Below are 17,302 nucleotides of genomic sequence, written 5' to 3'. Positions count from 1 at the left end.
GAGAACTCTGCTCTCGGTGAAAAGTTATTATTGAAAATGTTGTTGAACGGAACAAACTTTCAGAATATTGAAAAGTATTTTCGTGGAATATTGTGGTCGTTCTCGCCTCCGTCAAGGGGGCGTTGTTGACACTTTTTCCGTTCACTGTAACTCGGCTCTGTGTATGGCCTAGCCGAATGAGCGTGTTCATCACAAGTCCACCGAGTCACGACGTCACGCGTGCATATCAACAAAGGAATAACTCCCGACCGCGAGTGAACGTTACGAATTTCAATTGCTGTCGAGTTTTGAAAGACTGCACTCAAATCAACTGAAATAATATAATCCGCGTATCGAATTGGTGAATAAAATAAAAATTATTAAAGAAGTTGCTTTAAAATTCACTTTTTCACGGTGTCTTTACGCAGTTTAGCTCCGCGGTCAAATGCCATCGAGCGGCATTAACCTTCAATTTTAACCCTTAGTGTGGACACCTTCACAGCGAGATACTTCGTGCACATGAGGTCACTTTGACCCCAGGTCATTTTTGACATCGAATATCTCGGTAACTATGCGCTTTTCGGAATAAAAGGTTTAGTCACTTTTTGCAGTGTATTGATCCAACTTTAAGGCTGCAAAGTCGGATTTCCAAAAAAATCTTTTTTCATTGTTCAAAAACGTCCTCAAAGTTGGATAGTGCGCGTAAAAAGCACTTTTTTGGTTAAATCTCTCGTAAAAAATTGAATTTTGAGTTTTGAAAAAAATCCTTACAGAGTTTTACAGACAAGGGTCCATGTTTTAAGGAGTTTCGGTACAGAAGTCTAAATATTAAGAAATTGATAAAACTTGGTGATAATGTTCTTCAACATCAAGTGCGAAAACACAAATTTTCTCAAAATTTTCTTCTGCTATGCTTATACACGTGAACTTTACTGATCAATTACTCGATAACTGTGTAGAAGAAAAATCTTAAAAAATTTGTATTATCAAATTTGGCACTAAAGAATATGTTCACCAAATTTTATAAAATTCGGAACTTTTTGAAATTTTTTATGTTTTTAGCATGGTTTGTCATGGCAACATTGTATCGCCTGAACCGAAACTCCTTAAGATGATGGATCAGTCGGTAATCACACCTCGAATTTTTGAAATTGAAACTCTTTGACATCGTTCGTCCGATTAAAATAATAAAAATGTCATCGTACGCAGCACGATCGCAAAAAAACGATGACATTTTTATTTTTTCGATCAGACGAACGATGTGGAAAAAATTCCTTTTCAAAATTTGCAGCTATCTCTCTCGCACTCACGGTTGTGATTACCGACTGATCCATCATCTTAAGGGAAAAATAGTCCACTTTGCAACCGTTCCAAAAAGTGTATTTATTTTGGAGTATGAAGTTGGCTATGCTCCCCCCTACTTTTAGAGAGGGGATAACAATTTCTTAATATTAGGGGTTTTACTTATGAGATGCTCATCTGTAAATGCTATTCATGAGAGAAAGAAATGTTGGGGTCAACCTGACCCCAGATGCACACTAAGGGTTAAGATGTTTTTCGCCGCCGCGGGCTTTAAGTAATGTTATTCGCATCTTTAGTGCTGTTTTAAAGTCCAGGAATAGTCATAAGATTTCTAGCTGCAACTAGAGATATCGAATCGGATATAGCTCGTAGGCGCCACAAGCGCCCACGCGTTCGACAAAGCAGAAACGCTCTTTTATATTGTTTTGGGCCAAATATCGTTCCGAGCTTTTCTTAGCCCTTGAGGAGCATCACTTTCTTTTTCCCTCTCTCTCTCTCGTTCTTGTGTCTGTGCGAGCTGCCTCGCGTTCCAGTTTTCGCAGTAGTTTTATTTCATAGACGACGCCCCCGCGACACCGTAAAAATCTCGCTCTTCGAAAAAAAAAAATCACGGGATAAAGTAACGCGCTTTACCATTGTGTTTTGCTAGTGGATCGTCGTTGCGATCGTTGCGAGAGAGTTCACGAGGAAAACTTAGTCACACGCTCAACTACTTTACGTAATATAATCGTCGCCGGGCATCTCGCGACACTTTACAGCGAGTTTGACGTCACGCTAAAAACCCTCTTTTGATCCATCGCGCTCGTACATCTCGGGAGTTTATTCGATCCGGTGAAAAATAGCGATATGCCGGGACGTTCCGTCGAGGGCTCGTGATCGATTCGCTTCTCAGAGTTTCTAGCAAAATCCTGCATTTCAACGGCGTGACGTTTCGATAAGGCGTCACGATTTTACGGCGTTTCCTCAAATACTCAAGCGCACTAATAGATCTTCATCTATCGAGAATACGCGTGAGAGACGCGGAGAAACGGAGGGAGGGAGGGAGAGAGAGAAAGGACATACACTGCGGAACTGGCACCGGATCGAGGCTCGTTCATAAACAGCGAAATCTTAGGAAGTGCGACGAGCCTTTGTGCGGCGGAGTCGCGTAAGGAAACATTCGTCGCAGAGTTTGGGGGCAAAATATAGAAATGTTCGGGAAGGTGCTTCGGCGTTTGGAAGCTTCGAGACTCGAAACCTGTTTACGTAATGGCATCCAGCGAGTTTTGTGGTAATTGAGTTACTGAATTGGACGTTATTTGCGGCTGTAAATGAATAAACAATTAGTACGAATATGCGCGAACCGAGTCATGAACGACTGTTTATCCGTCGTTTTAATTTTAGACAAAAGCAAGCTGGGGCAGCACCGGCGTGCTAATACGAAACAGAAGATCCGCTTCATTGGATATGAGCTCAGGCGGAATATCTCGAACAAATGATTAAATTACGTGAAACTTTCCGACAATTCACCCCAAATTTGACGATCAAACGAGCCCGCCGAAGGCGGGCGAAGTTCGATCGAAATTATATGTACAGCCTCGTTCGAAGAGATTACAAACATGTAGTGACTCTCGAGTCCACCAGATGGCCACAACGTACAGAGTAAAAAGCGAAAAACTGAGAGTGGGGGACGTAGGCCCCGCTCGTGGCGTGCCTTCCGCCGCTTCCTCATATGCTTTAGAGTATCCAGGATTGTTGTTTGAGGAAAATAGAAGGGTTGGGATCTGAGTTTTGTTCAGGGCGGGTTGTAATCTCTTCGAACGAGGCTGTACATATAATTTCGATCGAACTTCGCCCGCCTTCGGCGGGCTCGTTTGATCGTCAAATTATATTTCCCGCCTCGTTCTCGAGATTACAAACATGTAGTTGTTTAGAGCAAACAACAATCAATATTTACGGTCATCAGAACCTCGTGTCCTTTATTGGAGAAAACTATAAACTATAAACGGACAATAAGTAACTTAAAATTAGCATATATAGTTAAAACGAAAACTTTCTTTTCTTTTCCTTTTTTATGAGATACTAAAAACTGAACTTGCGAAAACAGTTGGTCTTGCCTGAACTGGGCGATTGTAGTATCTTGCAAAAACCTGCGATCTCTCTGACCAGCCTGCAGTCGCTCTGATTATGTCTAGAGAAACACCCTTTGTAAATGCCGCGGACGTAGACGCGTGACGCGTAGAATGAGCTGAGAAAACCTCTGTATCAACTCCGCTCTCTTTCATAACTCTCTTGATCCATCTGCTGATGGTCTGGGCTCCTACCTTCTTATGAGGCTTCTTTGTCGCTAAAAATAAACTTTTCTCCGTTCCCCTATATTTCGCCGTTTTTTCTAAATAAACACGAATAGCTGAAGCGACACACAACTCTGGTCTCTCTTTAAACTCAGGAATTATCAATACTGGCTGACTTTTACCCGGACCAGAAGTTTTGATTAACTTTGTAATTGTTATTTCCATCCCTCTTGGCGATCTTTTAATTTTATCTACTTCAATGCAAGAAAGAGTCTGAGCTCTGTGAGCTGTTGACAAAGCCAACAACATAACTGTCTTGTTGGTAAGATCTCCTATCGATAAGCTCTCCAAGGGCTGCAGTTTTGCCAAGTAGTCTAGTACAATATCGACCTCCCACGTGTCTGAATATTTTGGCAGCAAAGGTTTCAGCTTATAGGCCCCTCTAAGGAAACGTCTAATAATAGGTCTATCACCAATCTTGTCCGTAGAAATTAATGAAATCGCTGAGCGAAAGCAATTTAGAGAGCCATACGATGCTCCTTCCTCGAATTTCTTAGATAAAAACAGCAACAGACTCCTCTCATCCGGATTGAAAAAATCTATCCCCTCCGTGCTGCAGAAATTCCACCAATGACTCAGGGCTGACTTATATTGTTTTACTGTTGCCGTTGACAAGGATGCTAGCACGATCTCCAATGCCTCTACTGGGACCTTTTGTCGTGTAAAGGCCTTGCTGAGACTCTCGTTGCTATTAAAACGAGGTCCTTGGCTCTGGGATGGCAGATCGATCTACACGATAAAGATAATAAGTTATTAGAGGGTCCGAGCACAATACATTCTCCTACCGAGAGGGATCTAAATAATGGATACCAGGCTTGATTTGGCCAATCAGGTACCACGAGAATTCCCTCTGCCTCGTCTCTCTTAATTTTTGTCAGAACTCTAAGTATCACTGAAAAGGGTGGAAAAGCATAAAAATTTAAATCCGACCACTCTGTCGTGAACGCATCAATCAACATCGCACCTGTCTCCGGAAACCAAGAACAATATCGAATGCATTTTTTATTCTGACTAGATGCGAATAAGTCAATATCTGGTATTCCAAATGTCTCGACAATTAAATTAAAAGCTTCCGGATTGAGTGACCATTCAGTGTCGATATTCTTCTGTCTGGATAATTCGTCGGCTTCAATATTCTCTTCCGACGGAATGTACGACGCTAGCAAAAAAATATTCCTCTCTTCCGCCCATTGCCAAATCCTACGAGCTAACGCATTGTATTTTCTGTATCTCGTGCCTCCCATCTTATTTATGTATGCTATCGCCGTAGTGTTATCTACGCGGAGCAACAACTGACAATCTCTCCTATCATTGGCCAACCTCTGAAGTCCTAGCCACACAGCGAATAATTCCTTATAATTTATATGCCATCTCGTCTGACTCTCAGTCCAAAACCCGTAAAACTTTTTCTGATTACTAATCGCCCCCCAACCAGTATCGGACGCGTCTGTAAAAATTGTCATCTGAAAATTTCCCGATTTTATAGAGCTATACCCTCTCCTGAGGTGCATCTTCCACCAATTCAAGTCCGGGCTTATTGATCTCGGGATCGTCATCATAGAATTATAATTCCCCTTGTTCACCACTAAGGCCAAAGACTTTTCTCTCTCCATGATCTTAGTATAGATCCAACCGTATTCCATACCTAAACATGCAGCCACCAGCTTGCCTATGAGCTCGGAAAATTCTCTAACAGAGCACTCTTCTCGTTTCTCAAAATCCTTGATTGACCTCAATAATCTCTCTCTTTTTTCATCGGTTAATTCGATTGAGAATTTTCTTGAATCCAATACGAAACCTAAATATTTGCACCGCGTTGAAGGTTTAACGCTGCTCTTCTTTTCATTGATCAGAAATCCCAAGGATTCTAACAATTTTCTTGTTTCAGTTATATTATTCTTACACTTGTCCGCGGTCTCCTCTATACATAATAAATCGTCTAAATAAATGACCGAGGAAAAACCCCTCTGTCTCAAAACACGAACTACTGGCTTGATAATCTTTGTAAAAATGAAGGGGGCTACAGCCAGGCCGAAAGGCAGACAAGTGAATTGAAAAAGCTGACCCCTAAATTCGAATCTCAAAAACTTCCTATTCTCTCTAACTATCGGAATCAGATAATAGGCGTCTTGTAAATCTAAAGTGCCCATATATACTCCGGGAAAAATTAGTCTGGCCGCGGTCCTGATGTCTTCAAGTTTAAAATGCGGAGCCTGAATAAATTTATTTAACTTCTTGAGATTTAATATGAAACGGAAAGAGCCGTCCGGCTTCGGAACGAGAAAAAACGAAGATAAAAACTGACCCTCGCACGGGGAACACACCTCGATCGCGTCTTTCTTTATTAATTCCTCTATTGCTCTCTGATAATCTCTCGACTGAGCAGAAGGGATCTGAACTCGTGGCGCCTGGTCCTGATAAGGATTCTCTAAAAAATCCAGCCTGTAACCCCTTACGCAGCCGAGAACAAAATTGTCCTTTGTAATTTCTCGCCATTTATCAAAGAAAAAACTCAATCTGCCGGCACGTACACTCTGAGCTACTTCCTCGACTGTCTCTGTTGTCTCCGGTGTGTCGCCCTGTTGTTGTAGACCTGTTGCTTTCCTCTGAATGGTAATCTTTGTCGGCCCTGTGGATCTGCATGCGAACTGCCCGCGTAACTGGAGAAGGTCCGCTTCCCCTGCGGGCTCCGGAAGTTTAAATGGCTGCCTGTCGACTGTCGATAACGATTGACGGGCCTGACAAACTCGGTGCTCTTGACGGTGCGACCCATCTTCTCCAATGCCTTGGTCTCACTGATCTTTTCCGTCAAGTTCTTCCCAAACAATTCGGAATCCGACTTAGTTTTATCGAGGAGTTCTTTTAGAGGTTTGGATACCCCTGGTAAAATAAGGGCTCTCCTCGATTGGTTTATTTGAAAGTGCGTATCCGCCATGAGCTTGGCGGCGTCGTTGAGATTTTCCAGAAAAGCCAATTTATCGATGCTCTCAGGCTCGTCGAGCAACGTGGACACTGCCGCCCCGAGAGCCATTAAAGCTGAACCAACCGTCTCTTGATATCTTGTCGCGTAACTATCCCGACGGACAGACGATTCGGACATGACCGACACCATTACACGATTTAATTCGGGTGCAAGAAAACCCTCTTTTCTCGGGTATTTATCGAGGAGCTTCTTCTTTTCCTCCTTGCTCATTCCTTTGCTGACCCAAAACTTCCATCGACTGGCTATCGACGAATGCAGGTCGAAATTCAACGCATTTGATGCGGACGGGTCCTCGCCCAGTACCTGGAGAACTTCGTCGGCCAGTTCTTTTTCATTTATTTTCTCTGATCTGTCGGTCGGCGCTTCCGTCTGCAGCGGCAGATTCTGGCTCACCGGGGTCTCCTCTTCGAGGTTAGGCGCCCTGTTCTCTTTTCCCTGGACCGCGAGTATATCTGCGTCACAAGATCATAAAATACTTACCAATGTCGCAAAAAGGCAAAAAAAAATATTGGGGGTAAATCATTGTGGAAATGAGCATAGCTGTCCTGTCGCTCGTACGACTCTAGCCGCTCGTATATGCGCACCGGCTATTGCGCCGATTCTACTTGTCGCTCGTACAAGCTTCTCGGGCTAAACTGCGCCGCAACCATCTTGTCTCACGTACAAGCTTCTCGGGCTCCCCTGCGCCGATTTTACTTGTCTCTCGTACAAGCGTCTCGGGCTTTTTCATAATATCTTTCCATCCGCGCAAAAAGAAACGCATAATATGCCTACCCTCGATGTCGATCTTCTCTCCATCCTCGGAGTCGCCATCTTCTTCGTGGCTAGACTCGTCCTCTCCCGACGATGAATCCTGTAAACCTGCAATCTCTGACTGCAGTCGCCTAATCTTCTCCTCTATACCGATGATAATGTCCTGCTTTCTCTTCGGCATAATTTCACGAAACACGAACAAAACCTGAACTACTAAGAACCTGACTGGAAATTAAAACTCTCTATACGATGCTACCTCTGGCGCACAACGAAAGAATATGAGGAAGCGGCGGAAGGCACGCCACGAGCGGGGCCTACGTCCCCCACTCTCAGTTTTTCGCTTTTTACTCTGTACGTTGTGGCCATCTGGTGGACTCGAGAGTCACTACATGTTTGTAATCTCGAGAACGAGGCGGGAAATATAATTGGGAGGGAATCGCTCGTTTTCGTGAATGTACCAAGAAACGGTAAGGGAAAAAAGTATTCATACACGCAGAGGATACATTTCAACAAAATGAGAAATAATTATTCATCGAATTTTTTATCTTGCGCTTCGTAGTAAATATTTCAAAAAATCGCCGTTACGGTGCGTCCGAAATTTTTTTTTACAGAATTCTGTATTGAAGTTTGCTGTACAATCTCGCGGGCATTTTTTTCACTCACTTTGTTGGTTCGTGGTCGAGCACTTATCGGTGCAAATTTTTCGACACTCTCGCATCCCACAAAGTTTTGTTATACTTTGCATCATTGATAGACTTCTCGCTCGCTGTCCGATCTTGCGATGTTTCTGCGCAAAGACTTGTCTTGCTAATGCGAGTTTAAAACAAATTTTCTTTCGCAGTTAAACTCGTCGCGTAACCTTTTGCCTCCGCACTTCAGAATTATCCGAACGAAGAAATAATTCTGAGAACGAAATACTGTTTGATACCGAACTAAGAATCTTCACGGCCAGGCGCAGTCGTCACGTCGAGTAATTCTGAAATATAACCTACAAAAACCGAGATAGAAAGCTCGATTTTGTCCACAAATTTTTGCGTTACTATCTCGAGACACGAAATGAAAGGGCACACGTCCGAATAAATAAATAAACGAGTAAAATTATTTTTCATTTTCTTTAAATTTATCGTTTCTCTGCATGAAGAATACTTTTGTCGTTATAACTGAATGTAGGAACGAAGCGAGAGCGCGGCGCGGGAGCAAATAAAAGCAGCGAAGAATGAGCGAAGGAGGGATGAAAAAAAAGTTGTAGAGGTCGGGGCAGCGGCGCGGTCGTGGGGCTCGGAAGATCCTCTGTTGACTTCAGCTAATGTGTCAACAAAATTTGATTGAAGAAGGGAGTCAAGAGGAGCGAGGGGTGAAACCGCCGGTAACGCAGCAGGAGCGAGAAAGACTCGATATGGAGGTTGTAAAAGAAAAAGTTCGAGCTTTGTGAGCGGCGCGCGCGTGCGGAAAGACAAATAATGAAAACATAGTCGCGGAGCTGCTTGGTCGACGCCACGAGCCTCGATGGTGCGCGGCATCTCGCTTCGTTTTTCTTTCTCCTTCTCACCTTTTTATCCCTTTTCGCGTTTTGTTTTGTTTTGTTTTGTTTTTTATGTTGATAGTTCGATAAATTGGAAGGAATTTTGTGCTTCGAGGTTAAATCGAGAGCTGACATTTCGTTTTATTGTCTCTACTCACATATTTTGTGCGGCTTCGAACACGTGTCACTTTCTCGTGAGCGAGCGTTTCCAAGAACCACAAACTTGCAGCGCCCCGCATATTACAATTCTGCATTCAGCACGGAAAATCAGAGCGAAACGGGTCGCGATCGAACGGAGAGCAGTTTCTATATCAAAAACGGAAACTTCTCGAATCCTAGTCGATCCTTCCCGTGGATACTTTAAGGATTTTGAAGTACTTTGACGTTTGACGTCTGAACTCCCCGCGCGGATCTGGGCCGCGAGCGATCGCATGGAAGCTTTATAAAAATAATGAGATTCGAGTGTCGCCTTTAAAGGGGCGCTTCGATCGAGGGAAATATCGATCGGAACGTAGGATTAAATCAACGCCTCCGTACCAATGGGTTCGCTACGATATTTCGAGATTGGAAGAAAAATAAAATAAAAAGGAGAAAGAGAATAAAGAAACGAGCTCGGAGAGGCGTCCTATCGAGGGGCTCGGGGCAGGAAAAAGTATCGCGTTGTTCGCGCGCGCGCCCGCGCGACAAATATAAAAGTACGTTGGCGACGCACCCTTTCGTACCGAGCGGGGCGCCTCGAGGTCTGCATTCCCTTCGTCCCACGACCACCCTTCCGGCTCTCTTCCCATTTCGACCGGCAATTAATTATTCTTCGTTCGTACAATCGCCAAAAAAGCTACACTTTTCCATCGAGCTTCGTCGTCCGGTTTCGACACGGTTTCCCCTCAATTGTTCGCTCTTCGTCACCGGACTACACGAGGCTCAATCCCTGCTCCGAATACTCGATCCTCTCTGTATTTTGATCCCGAAAAAAGCAGAGAAATTAGAAGAAAAATTTGCTTTTCGAACATTTTTTTTGGGTATTTCAACCGACCGCCCCGTGTGCACGCTCGTCTAATACTCGAATCTTTAAGGAGGCTGGGATCACGAAATCAAAATAATCAGAATTTTATAGAATTTGGTGATAACATTCTTTGGCATCAATTATACAAGTACAATTTTTTTTCAAATTTTTTTACCGCATGGTTATCGAATGCACGAGTATGTGTGTAAATTTTATGCTTATACACGTGAACTTTGGTGTTCAATTACTCGAGAGCTACGTGGTAGAAAAATCTAAACAAATTTATATTATTTTATATATTTTGAAAGAATACATTTACCAAATTTTATGAAATTCTTATAATTTTGAAATTCTTCATATTTTCATCATGGTTAAGCATGGCAACATTGCATCGCCGCGATCCACCCTCCTTAATAAGGTAACTCCTGTACTAGATTCTAGTCAAATGATTTGTAAATTTTCAAAACGCTTTTAGACCAAGTTCGACGTATCGATTAAACTTATTGTTGGTAGATATATATTCAAGCCTATTTTATTAACGTGAAAAAATATTTAAAATTATAGTTTTGCAAAACTATCAACTGACAGATGCAAATTTCCATGATGACACATTTTCACAGCTATTTTTCAAAGAATCATCTGTATTTTTAACCGATTTTATTGCACCAAGTCTCACTTTGTTCCTCAACTGATCCTCTACCAATTCACCACGGAAACTATGAATGAAAAAGTTTTTTCACTCAATGAACAATTAGCTGCAATGATGAAACGGTCAAGTTAAAGAAACAACTAGGTACACGGTGGATTCGTAGAGAACCAGTTGACGAATAAAGTGAGACTTGTTGCAATAAAATCGATGAAAAAAGGCAGATAATTATTTGAAAAATACCAGTGAAAATGTGTCAACATGGAAATTTGCATTTATCAGTCGATGGTTTTTCAAAACTATAGCGGTTTTCATATTTTTACATCTTGATAAGATATGCTGTAATAAAAATCCACTAACAATACGTTTAATCGTTAAACTTGGTCTAAAAGCGTTTTGAAAATTTAGCACTCATTTGACTAGCATGCGCAGTACAGTAATTATCTCGGAATCGTCTTATCTGAAAAATACCTTTACAGTGGTCAGGATCCATACCAAATTTGTACCACTCATTTATTATAATAATAGTTAGAACCTGGACGAAGAATTTCGTATTTTGTTGGAAAAAAAATTCTACCAAAGAAGCCGAAAATTTAGCACCTCAAAAAATGATTTTTTTGTTAAAACTGTCGCCATTTTTTTGTAAATCAACATTTTTACAAATCCTTTGTCCAGGCCCAGCAAGCTGTTATTGTAATAAATAAGTGGTGTAAATTTGGCGTGCATTGGATTAATAGGAGTTGCGCCATTTCGAGAAATTTTTTGATGAAACAAATTGTACAAGTAGTACATGCGAGCATACGTACCAACGAACTTGGTTCACAGTATTTCAATAAACATTTATTTTCTTGTCGAAAAAAAATGAAGAAAACCACGTTTTTTAGCCAGCTGCAACGAGGCCTTAAACTTTTCAGCATCCGGGCGAAGATGCCTTGAGAAAAAGGAGTTTCGATGACGCCCCCGACAATAACTCATTCCGTTTGTCCATCGATGCTACTCGTGCCGAGTCTACATCGCGAATAAGTTATTATCTGTCTGGAAGAAGGTGCATTAGAGGATGATTGAGTGAAAAAATGTTGAAACCGTGATGTATGAATCGTGGGCTATGATGAATGGAGGGCGGTCGATAGAAGATTAATTCGCGGCTGATCGGATTATTATTTAGCGTGAAAATGAGCTCGGGCGCGGGAACGCGCAAAAAATTCTTTCGCTTCCGTTGAGGAGGGAGGATGTAGGTCGTTGGAATGATTCTCGTGCGGAGTGTTGAATTTCCGCGCGAGGAGAAATTAAACTTCGCAGTGTGGCAGAGCCACTTGTAATTTTGAGCGAAATCTCGCTCGAAGTACGATGGAAACTGGCGAGTCGCAGCAGGCTCCGCGTTCGCGGAGCCCAATTCGGAGAGCTCCCTGCTCATCGCCGTGCGATTAAAATGATCAAACCCATTTTTTTCCATCGGATATTTTCGTTGACCGCGCGCGCGCGCGCGCCCGAGAGAATGAAACAACACACGAGCGTGGCTATTGAAACAGAACGGGCGTGTTCCTCATTAAAAAATGCAGGCAAGACTTGTCCAATTCTTCGGCGCAAGTACGCGTGTAGAGTAACGAGGAAAGAAAGTTCGCCTCCTTTTTAGCCCTTGGCCACGGAAGCACGAGGAGCGTTGAAACTCCCACGTTTGTAACCGCGTTCAGACGAGTGAGCTAAATCGCAATTATCAGCAGCTTCGAGGCAAGGAAAAACTCTGAGAAATTTTATTCCATTTTCCAACAATTTCGAGGCTCCGAATACACTTCGAGGCTCGGACGTGCGTTATTCAAAGAACGGAGCGGAACCAGCACGGAGGTTAAAGTTTCGAGTCGTTCTTCGAGCTTCTACGCTCGCCAATGAATATTGCGATCGTTAACAATCAGCTGTACAACGAGTTCAAAAATTTCGTTTACTCAGCGACGTTTTCATCGTGGCGAGACGCCTTCGCCGGAGACTTCGCTACATTTTTGCTGAATCTACAAAAACTTCGTTTTGCCCCCCCCCCCCCCCTCAATTTATTGTCGATTCAACAAAAATTGGAGTGAATCGGCAAACTTTTTTCTCAGTCCAAGTAACAATGGCGCGGTTTCACAAGCTTCCTACTTTGTGTCAAGTTCCTTTCGCATGATCGTATTTTGTGGAGGAATAGAAATGTGGTGATGATGGAATCTCCATAAGCTCGCGTACAAATTTTACGGTTTTTTAAGTTTGAATTATTTATTAAATGTTCGATAATCTGACCTGAAATTTCACCAATCTGTTCGCACGTACTTTTACTTTACTGTTAATTAAAATCACTTATTTTTCGAAAGTTCGGGTTCGTGGAAGGCGAAACCCATTGGCAGGGTTTCATTACGCCACCGGGCACTTGGACCCCGCATTGTTCGGATATATCTATATTTATACGAGAACAATGCGAGGTCCAAATGCCCGGTGATGTGTACTGACACCCGTCAACCCATTTCAAAGAAGCTTTTAACTCAAAGTGATTCTCAACGATAATTCGTCGATGATTTTTTTCAATTTTTTACAAAATCCCGAACACGGTTCCCGTACACGAACGACCAAAATCCAATTTCATAAAGATGTAAGAAGAGACGAGAATATCATGTTGTTTTGGTATTGGATTATGGAAGCAGGTTTTGAAATAAATGGCACAAAGTTTAAGCAGAGCAATTATATATTTTATTCAATGAACTTTACTCTAAGAGATCTATCGATTAACTGAGCATTGCAGTGGTCGAAAAAGTGACTCTGACTCTAACGACAAAGGGCCTCGTGTCGACCTCTTTCTTTATCTGTATATTCGTTATATAAACAAACTTCTAGGACTGCGAGCACGCTCTCATGTGTATTGTTTAATATCAAGTTTTATTACTATGCTGATGGATTATTTTTGCTCATATTCCAATACTCCCACTCAAAAATAGTCCATCATGATATATATCAAATTTTGCTCTTTTGCTTTTAATCTTATTCAATTTTATTTTACTTCGGGGAATATATAGACATGGTCCAACATTTGTTGCATGGATTGGGAAAAACCCCTCGTTAATAAAAACCCAATCAGACCAGTAATGATTAACATTATTGTATAACATGTATGCTAAGATTAGATTTCTTCCAGGCCTATTTGTTTCCGGATTTTCATGAACTGCACTGCTGGTAGTGGTTTCGTAAATACATCCGCTAGTTGTTGACCTGTTGGAATATATTTCAGAGTTATTACCTTCTGTTCAACCTTTTCTCTTGAAAAGTGATATTTTACATCGATATGCTTTGATCGTTTATGATCCGTGGGATTGTTGGCTATTGCAATACACCCATTATTGTCTTCGTAAATGACGATTGGAGAGGGCATATCTAAATGAATACTATTTAATAAAAATTTTAACCAGCACGCTTCTTTCACTCCTTCATAGAGAGCCATGTATTCGGCTTCTGTAGAGGATGTAGCAACTGAATTTTGTCTTCTCGTATTCCAAGATATAGTATTTTGATCAAATAATTTGAATAAAAATCCAGATGTACTTTTACGATCAAGTTCATTGCCTGCCCAATCGGAATCGACAAACCCAGTCAGCATATCTTTGTAATCATTTCTTTTATAAATCAATTTCAGTTTCAGCGATCCTTTAACATATCTTAAAACTCTTTTCAAACATTGCCATAATTCCTGATTATTTTTGTTTTGGAATCTTGATAGCAAATTGAGAGCTAAGCTTAAATCAGGTCGCGTACACAACATTGCATACATCAAACATCCTATGAGATTTTTACATGGTGCTTCGTAAGTCACCTCTGAATTCAATGCAGTGTAATCTAACTTTACTGGTAAAGGAGTACTAACTGCATTGCAATCATTCATGTTGAATTTTTTGAGAACTCTTTCGAGATATGCACTTTGATCTAGAGTTATTATATTGTTCTTTCTTTCAATATTTATTCCCAAGAAAAACTTTGCTTCGTTCATGTCTACCATTGAGAATTGATTCATTAAATATCGTTTGAAATTTTTCATTCTGTTTTCTTCGAATGTAATTATCAAAATGTCATCAACGTACAAAATGACATAAATGTTTTTGTTTATATGACCTCTGTCAAGAAAATACAAACAATAGTCTACTGAGGAATTCTTGAATCCTTGTTCTTTGAGAATTTTATCGAAATGTTGAAACCAGCACCGAGCTGATTGCTTCAAACCATATATGGCTTTATTTAGTTTACAAACACAATTTTTATCGGTTTTCATTCCTTCTGGTACTTGCATGTATATTTCCTCTTTTAATAGACCATTCAAAAAGGCTGTTTTTACATCCATCTGATGAATTAATAAATTGTTTTGATTTGCAAAAGCTAAGAGAACTCGAAACGTCGTGATTCGAGCTACAGGTGCAAACGTCTCATTATAGTCTGATAAATATTGTTGACTAAAACCTTTGGCTACAAGTCTTGCTTTATATTTTGTTAAGTTTCCATAAATATCATTTTTTATTACAAATACCCATTTGCAACCTACAATATTTTTATTAGTCGGACGGGTCACTATATCCCAAGTTTTATTTTTTATAAGGGAAGCAATTTCATCTTTCATTGCTTTCTCCCACTCAAGTCTATCACCCCGATTTTTAATTTCTTCAAATGTTTTGGGAATGTCAGAGACGGTCGACTGTGCACTTATATAGGAACAATGCTCTTCATTATAAGAAATAGTAGGCATGTTTTTAAGACGTACACTTCGTCGTAGTTCGTTTCTTTTCGAACTTTCTTGAGAGATAGTTTCGTCTTCGAATGACGCTTTATTAACTTTATCTGTTTGATAATCAGATTTGTTAATTTCACTCTCTTCCCTTTCATTTGTTTCAGAATTTTGGCCAATTTCTAGTTTTTTTTTGCCTTTTAATGGCACTAGAATTTTCGTTAAGATCGGATTCTTTGACTTGTTTTTCAATATTGGAATTTTCTTTTTCAATCCCTTTACTTTGTACGAGAGGACGCGAATTTTTGAAATCTATTTCATCAAAAATAACATCGCGAGCAATGATAAATTTATTTGTTTCTGTGTTCAGTACTTTATAGCCATTTGTCTCATAGCCTATAAATATTCCTTTGAATGAACGTTTATCGAATTTACTCTTTCGATTTTTATCATGAACATACACGGTACTACCGAAAATCTTTAAATGATTGACGCTTGGCCTTTTATTGTGCCACAGTTCGTACGGGATCTTGTTTGCTGGAAGAGCTTTCGTCGGGGATAAGTTTAGTAAATAAGCTGCGGTTAAAATCGCTTCTCCCCAAAATTCTTTGCTCAACTCTGCCCCGTGTATCATAGCACGTGCTTTCTCAGTCAATGACTTGTTCATACGTTCTGCTACGGAATTTTGTTGAGGCGTATACGGTACTGTTAAGTGGTATTGTATTCCCTTCTCCGTACAGAAAGATTTAAATTCATTTGAGAGATACTCTTTTCCATTATCACAATACAAGTGAGCTACTTTTAAATTGAAATGTGCTTCACTTTTAGCAACATAGTCTTGAAACCGTTTTAAAACATCGGATTTATGACTCAATAAATAAACAACAGTGTAATGAGTAAATTCATCTATGAAAGTTACAAAGTATCTTCTCTCGTCAATTGTAGGAGGTGTGATTGGTCCACACACATCTGAATGAATGACAAATAATGGTCTTGTTACATGTGATCTGTCCTTTTCTTTTGAAAAGCTGAGACGTGCTTGTTTTCCGTAAACACAAGCTTCACAAATGTCATTCGTGGGATTTATAGCTTCTAATTCTTTGCGATCGAAAAGCAAATTATTCCTTTTCATTTCTAGGAATTTTGACTTGCCCATATGACCTAAACGCTCATGCCAAAGTTTATATGTGATTGAATTTGCATTTGCATTATTACACATTTTCTTGTGAATGATTAAGTCAACACATATCAAATTGTAAACTGACTTACCATTTGCGATGATTTTGTCACCTCTTTCAATGGATGTTTTGCCATTTTTATGAAAAATAACTGTCATACCAGAGTTTTGAATTTGTCGTACTGATAATAAGTTATACGGAATTTCCGGAGCGTATAGCACGTTCTCAAGGATTCCTGATACTCCCTGATCTGTCGTCACTTCTATGGTTCCTTTCTTCGTCGCCATGATAACTTCGTTCTTCTTCGCCACTGTTATCTCCACTGGTACTGGCAAATCCCATACCTTCGAAAAGGCATCATCTCGATTAGTCAAATGATGAGTTGCTCCAGAATCAAGAATAAAAGTCAACTTATCTTCTGTGTCAATCGGCTTATTAGATGACACTCGAACTCCAGTCATGAAACCGAAACCTTCAGTATCTTGAAATTGCACTGTCTGGATTGTTCGTTGACGGTCCTCCGAGTTTTGCTTTCTTTGCTTATAATAGCAATCTTTTTCCTCGTGGTTTCTTCGTCCGCAGAAATCACACCTTTTATTATTATCATTTTTTAAGTTGTGATTATTTTTCTTGTATTTCGTGTTTTGCTGATATTGTTGAAAGTTGGATCCCCGGGCAAATTTATTGATTGATTTTTGTTTAAAATTCTGTCGACGGTTGTTGAATTTTTTTCCATTTCTGTTTTGTTTTTGTGATTTATCTTGATGTTGAACTTCTGTTTGCAACACTTTACCACTTGTGTCGTTTCTCTCATTTTGTATTTTTATCTCGTAGTCTAGGAGTCTTGTTTTTACAAACGTAAGATTCACTTTATCAT

At 40.5% G+C, this 17,302-nt stretch overlaps 1 protein-coding gene across 2 annotated transcripts; it reads right to left on the bottom strand.

Moving 5' to 3' along the window:
• Positions 1-3,212: 3,212 nt before the first annotated feature.
• LOC122414464 (uncharacterized) lies at positions 3,213-7,590 on the bottom strand. 2 transcript variants are annotated; one of them, XM_043425752.1, is made up of 4 exons: positions 7,372-7,590; positions 6,345-7,049; positions 6,146-6,251; positions 3,213-4,343 (listed from the first exon to the last, which is right to left on the bottom strand). In XM_043425752.1, the coding sequence occupies exons 1-3, from the start codon at positions 7,529-7,531 to the stop codon at positions 6,154-6,156; spliced, it is 963 nt and encodes a 320-aa protein (XP_043281687.1). In that variant the 5' UTR covers positions 7,532-7,590; the 3' UTR covers positions 3,213-4,343; positions 6,146-6,153. The 2 variants fall into 2 exon arrangements, with proteins under 2 accessions (XP_043281687.1, XP_043281686.1); XM_043425751.1 differs by having other exon boundaries at positions 6,146-7,049.
• Positions 7,591-17,302: the final 9,712 nt, after the last annotated feature.

This window comes from Venturia canescens, chromosome 8, assembly GCF_019457755.1.
Source record: "Venturia canescens isolate UGA chromosome 8, ASM1945775v1, whole genome shotgun sequence".
In the NCBI taxonomy this organism is placed as follows: Eukaryota; Metazoa; Arthropoda; class Insecta; order Hymenoptera; family Ichneumonidae; genus Venturia; species Venturia canescens.
Note: the sequence above shows the minus strand (reverse complement) of the source record. Positions and strands in the feature narration are given on the sequence as shown.

What these genes read in the sequence shown, in the direction of transcription:
- LOC122414464 (XM_043425751.1), bottom strand. Translation starts at nt 7,531, where the DNA reads ATGCCGAAGAGAAAGCAGGACATTATCATCGGTATAGAGGAGAAGATT. An exon ending in AGAGAAGATCGACATCGAGG is followed by an intron (nt 7,050 to 7,371) that starts GTAGGCATATTA and finishes CTTGTGACGCAG; the next exon opens with ATATACTCGCGGTCCAGGGA.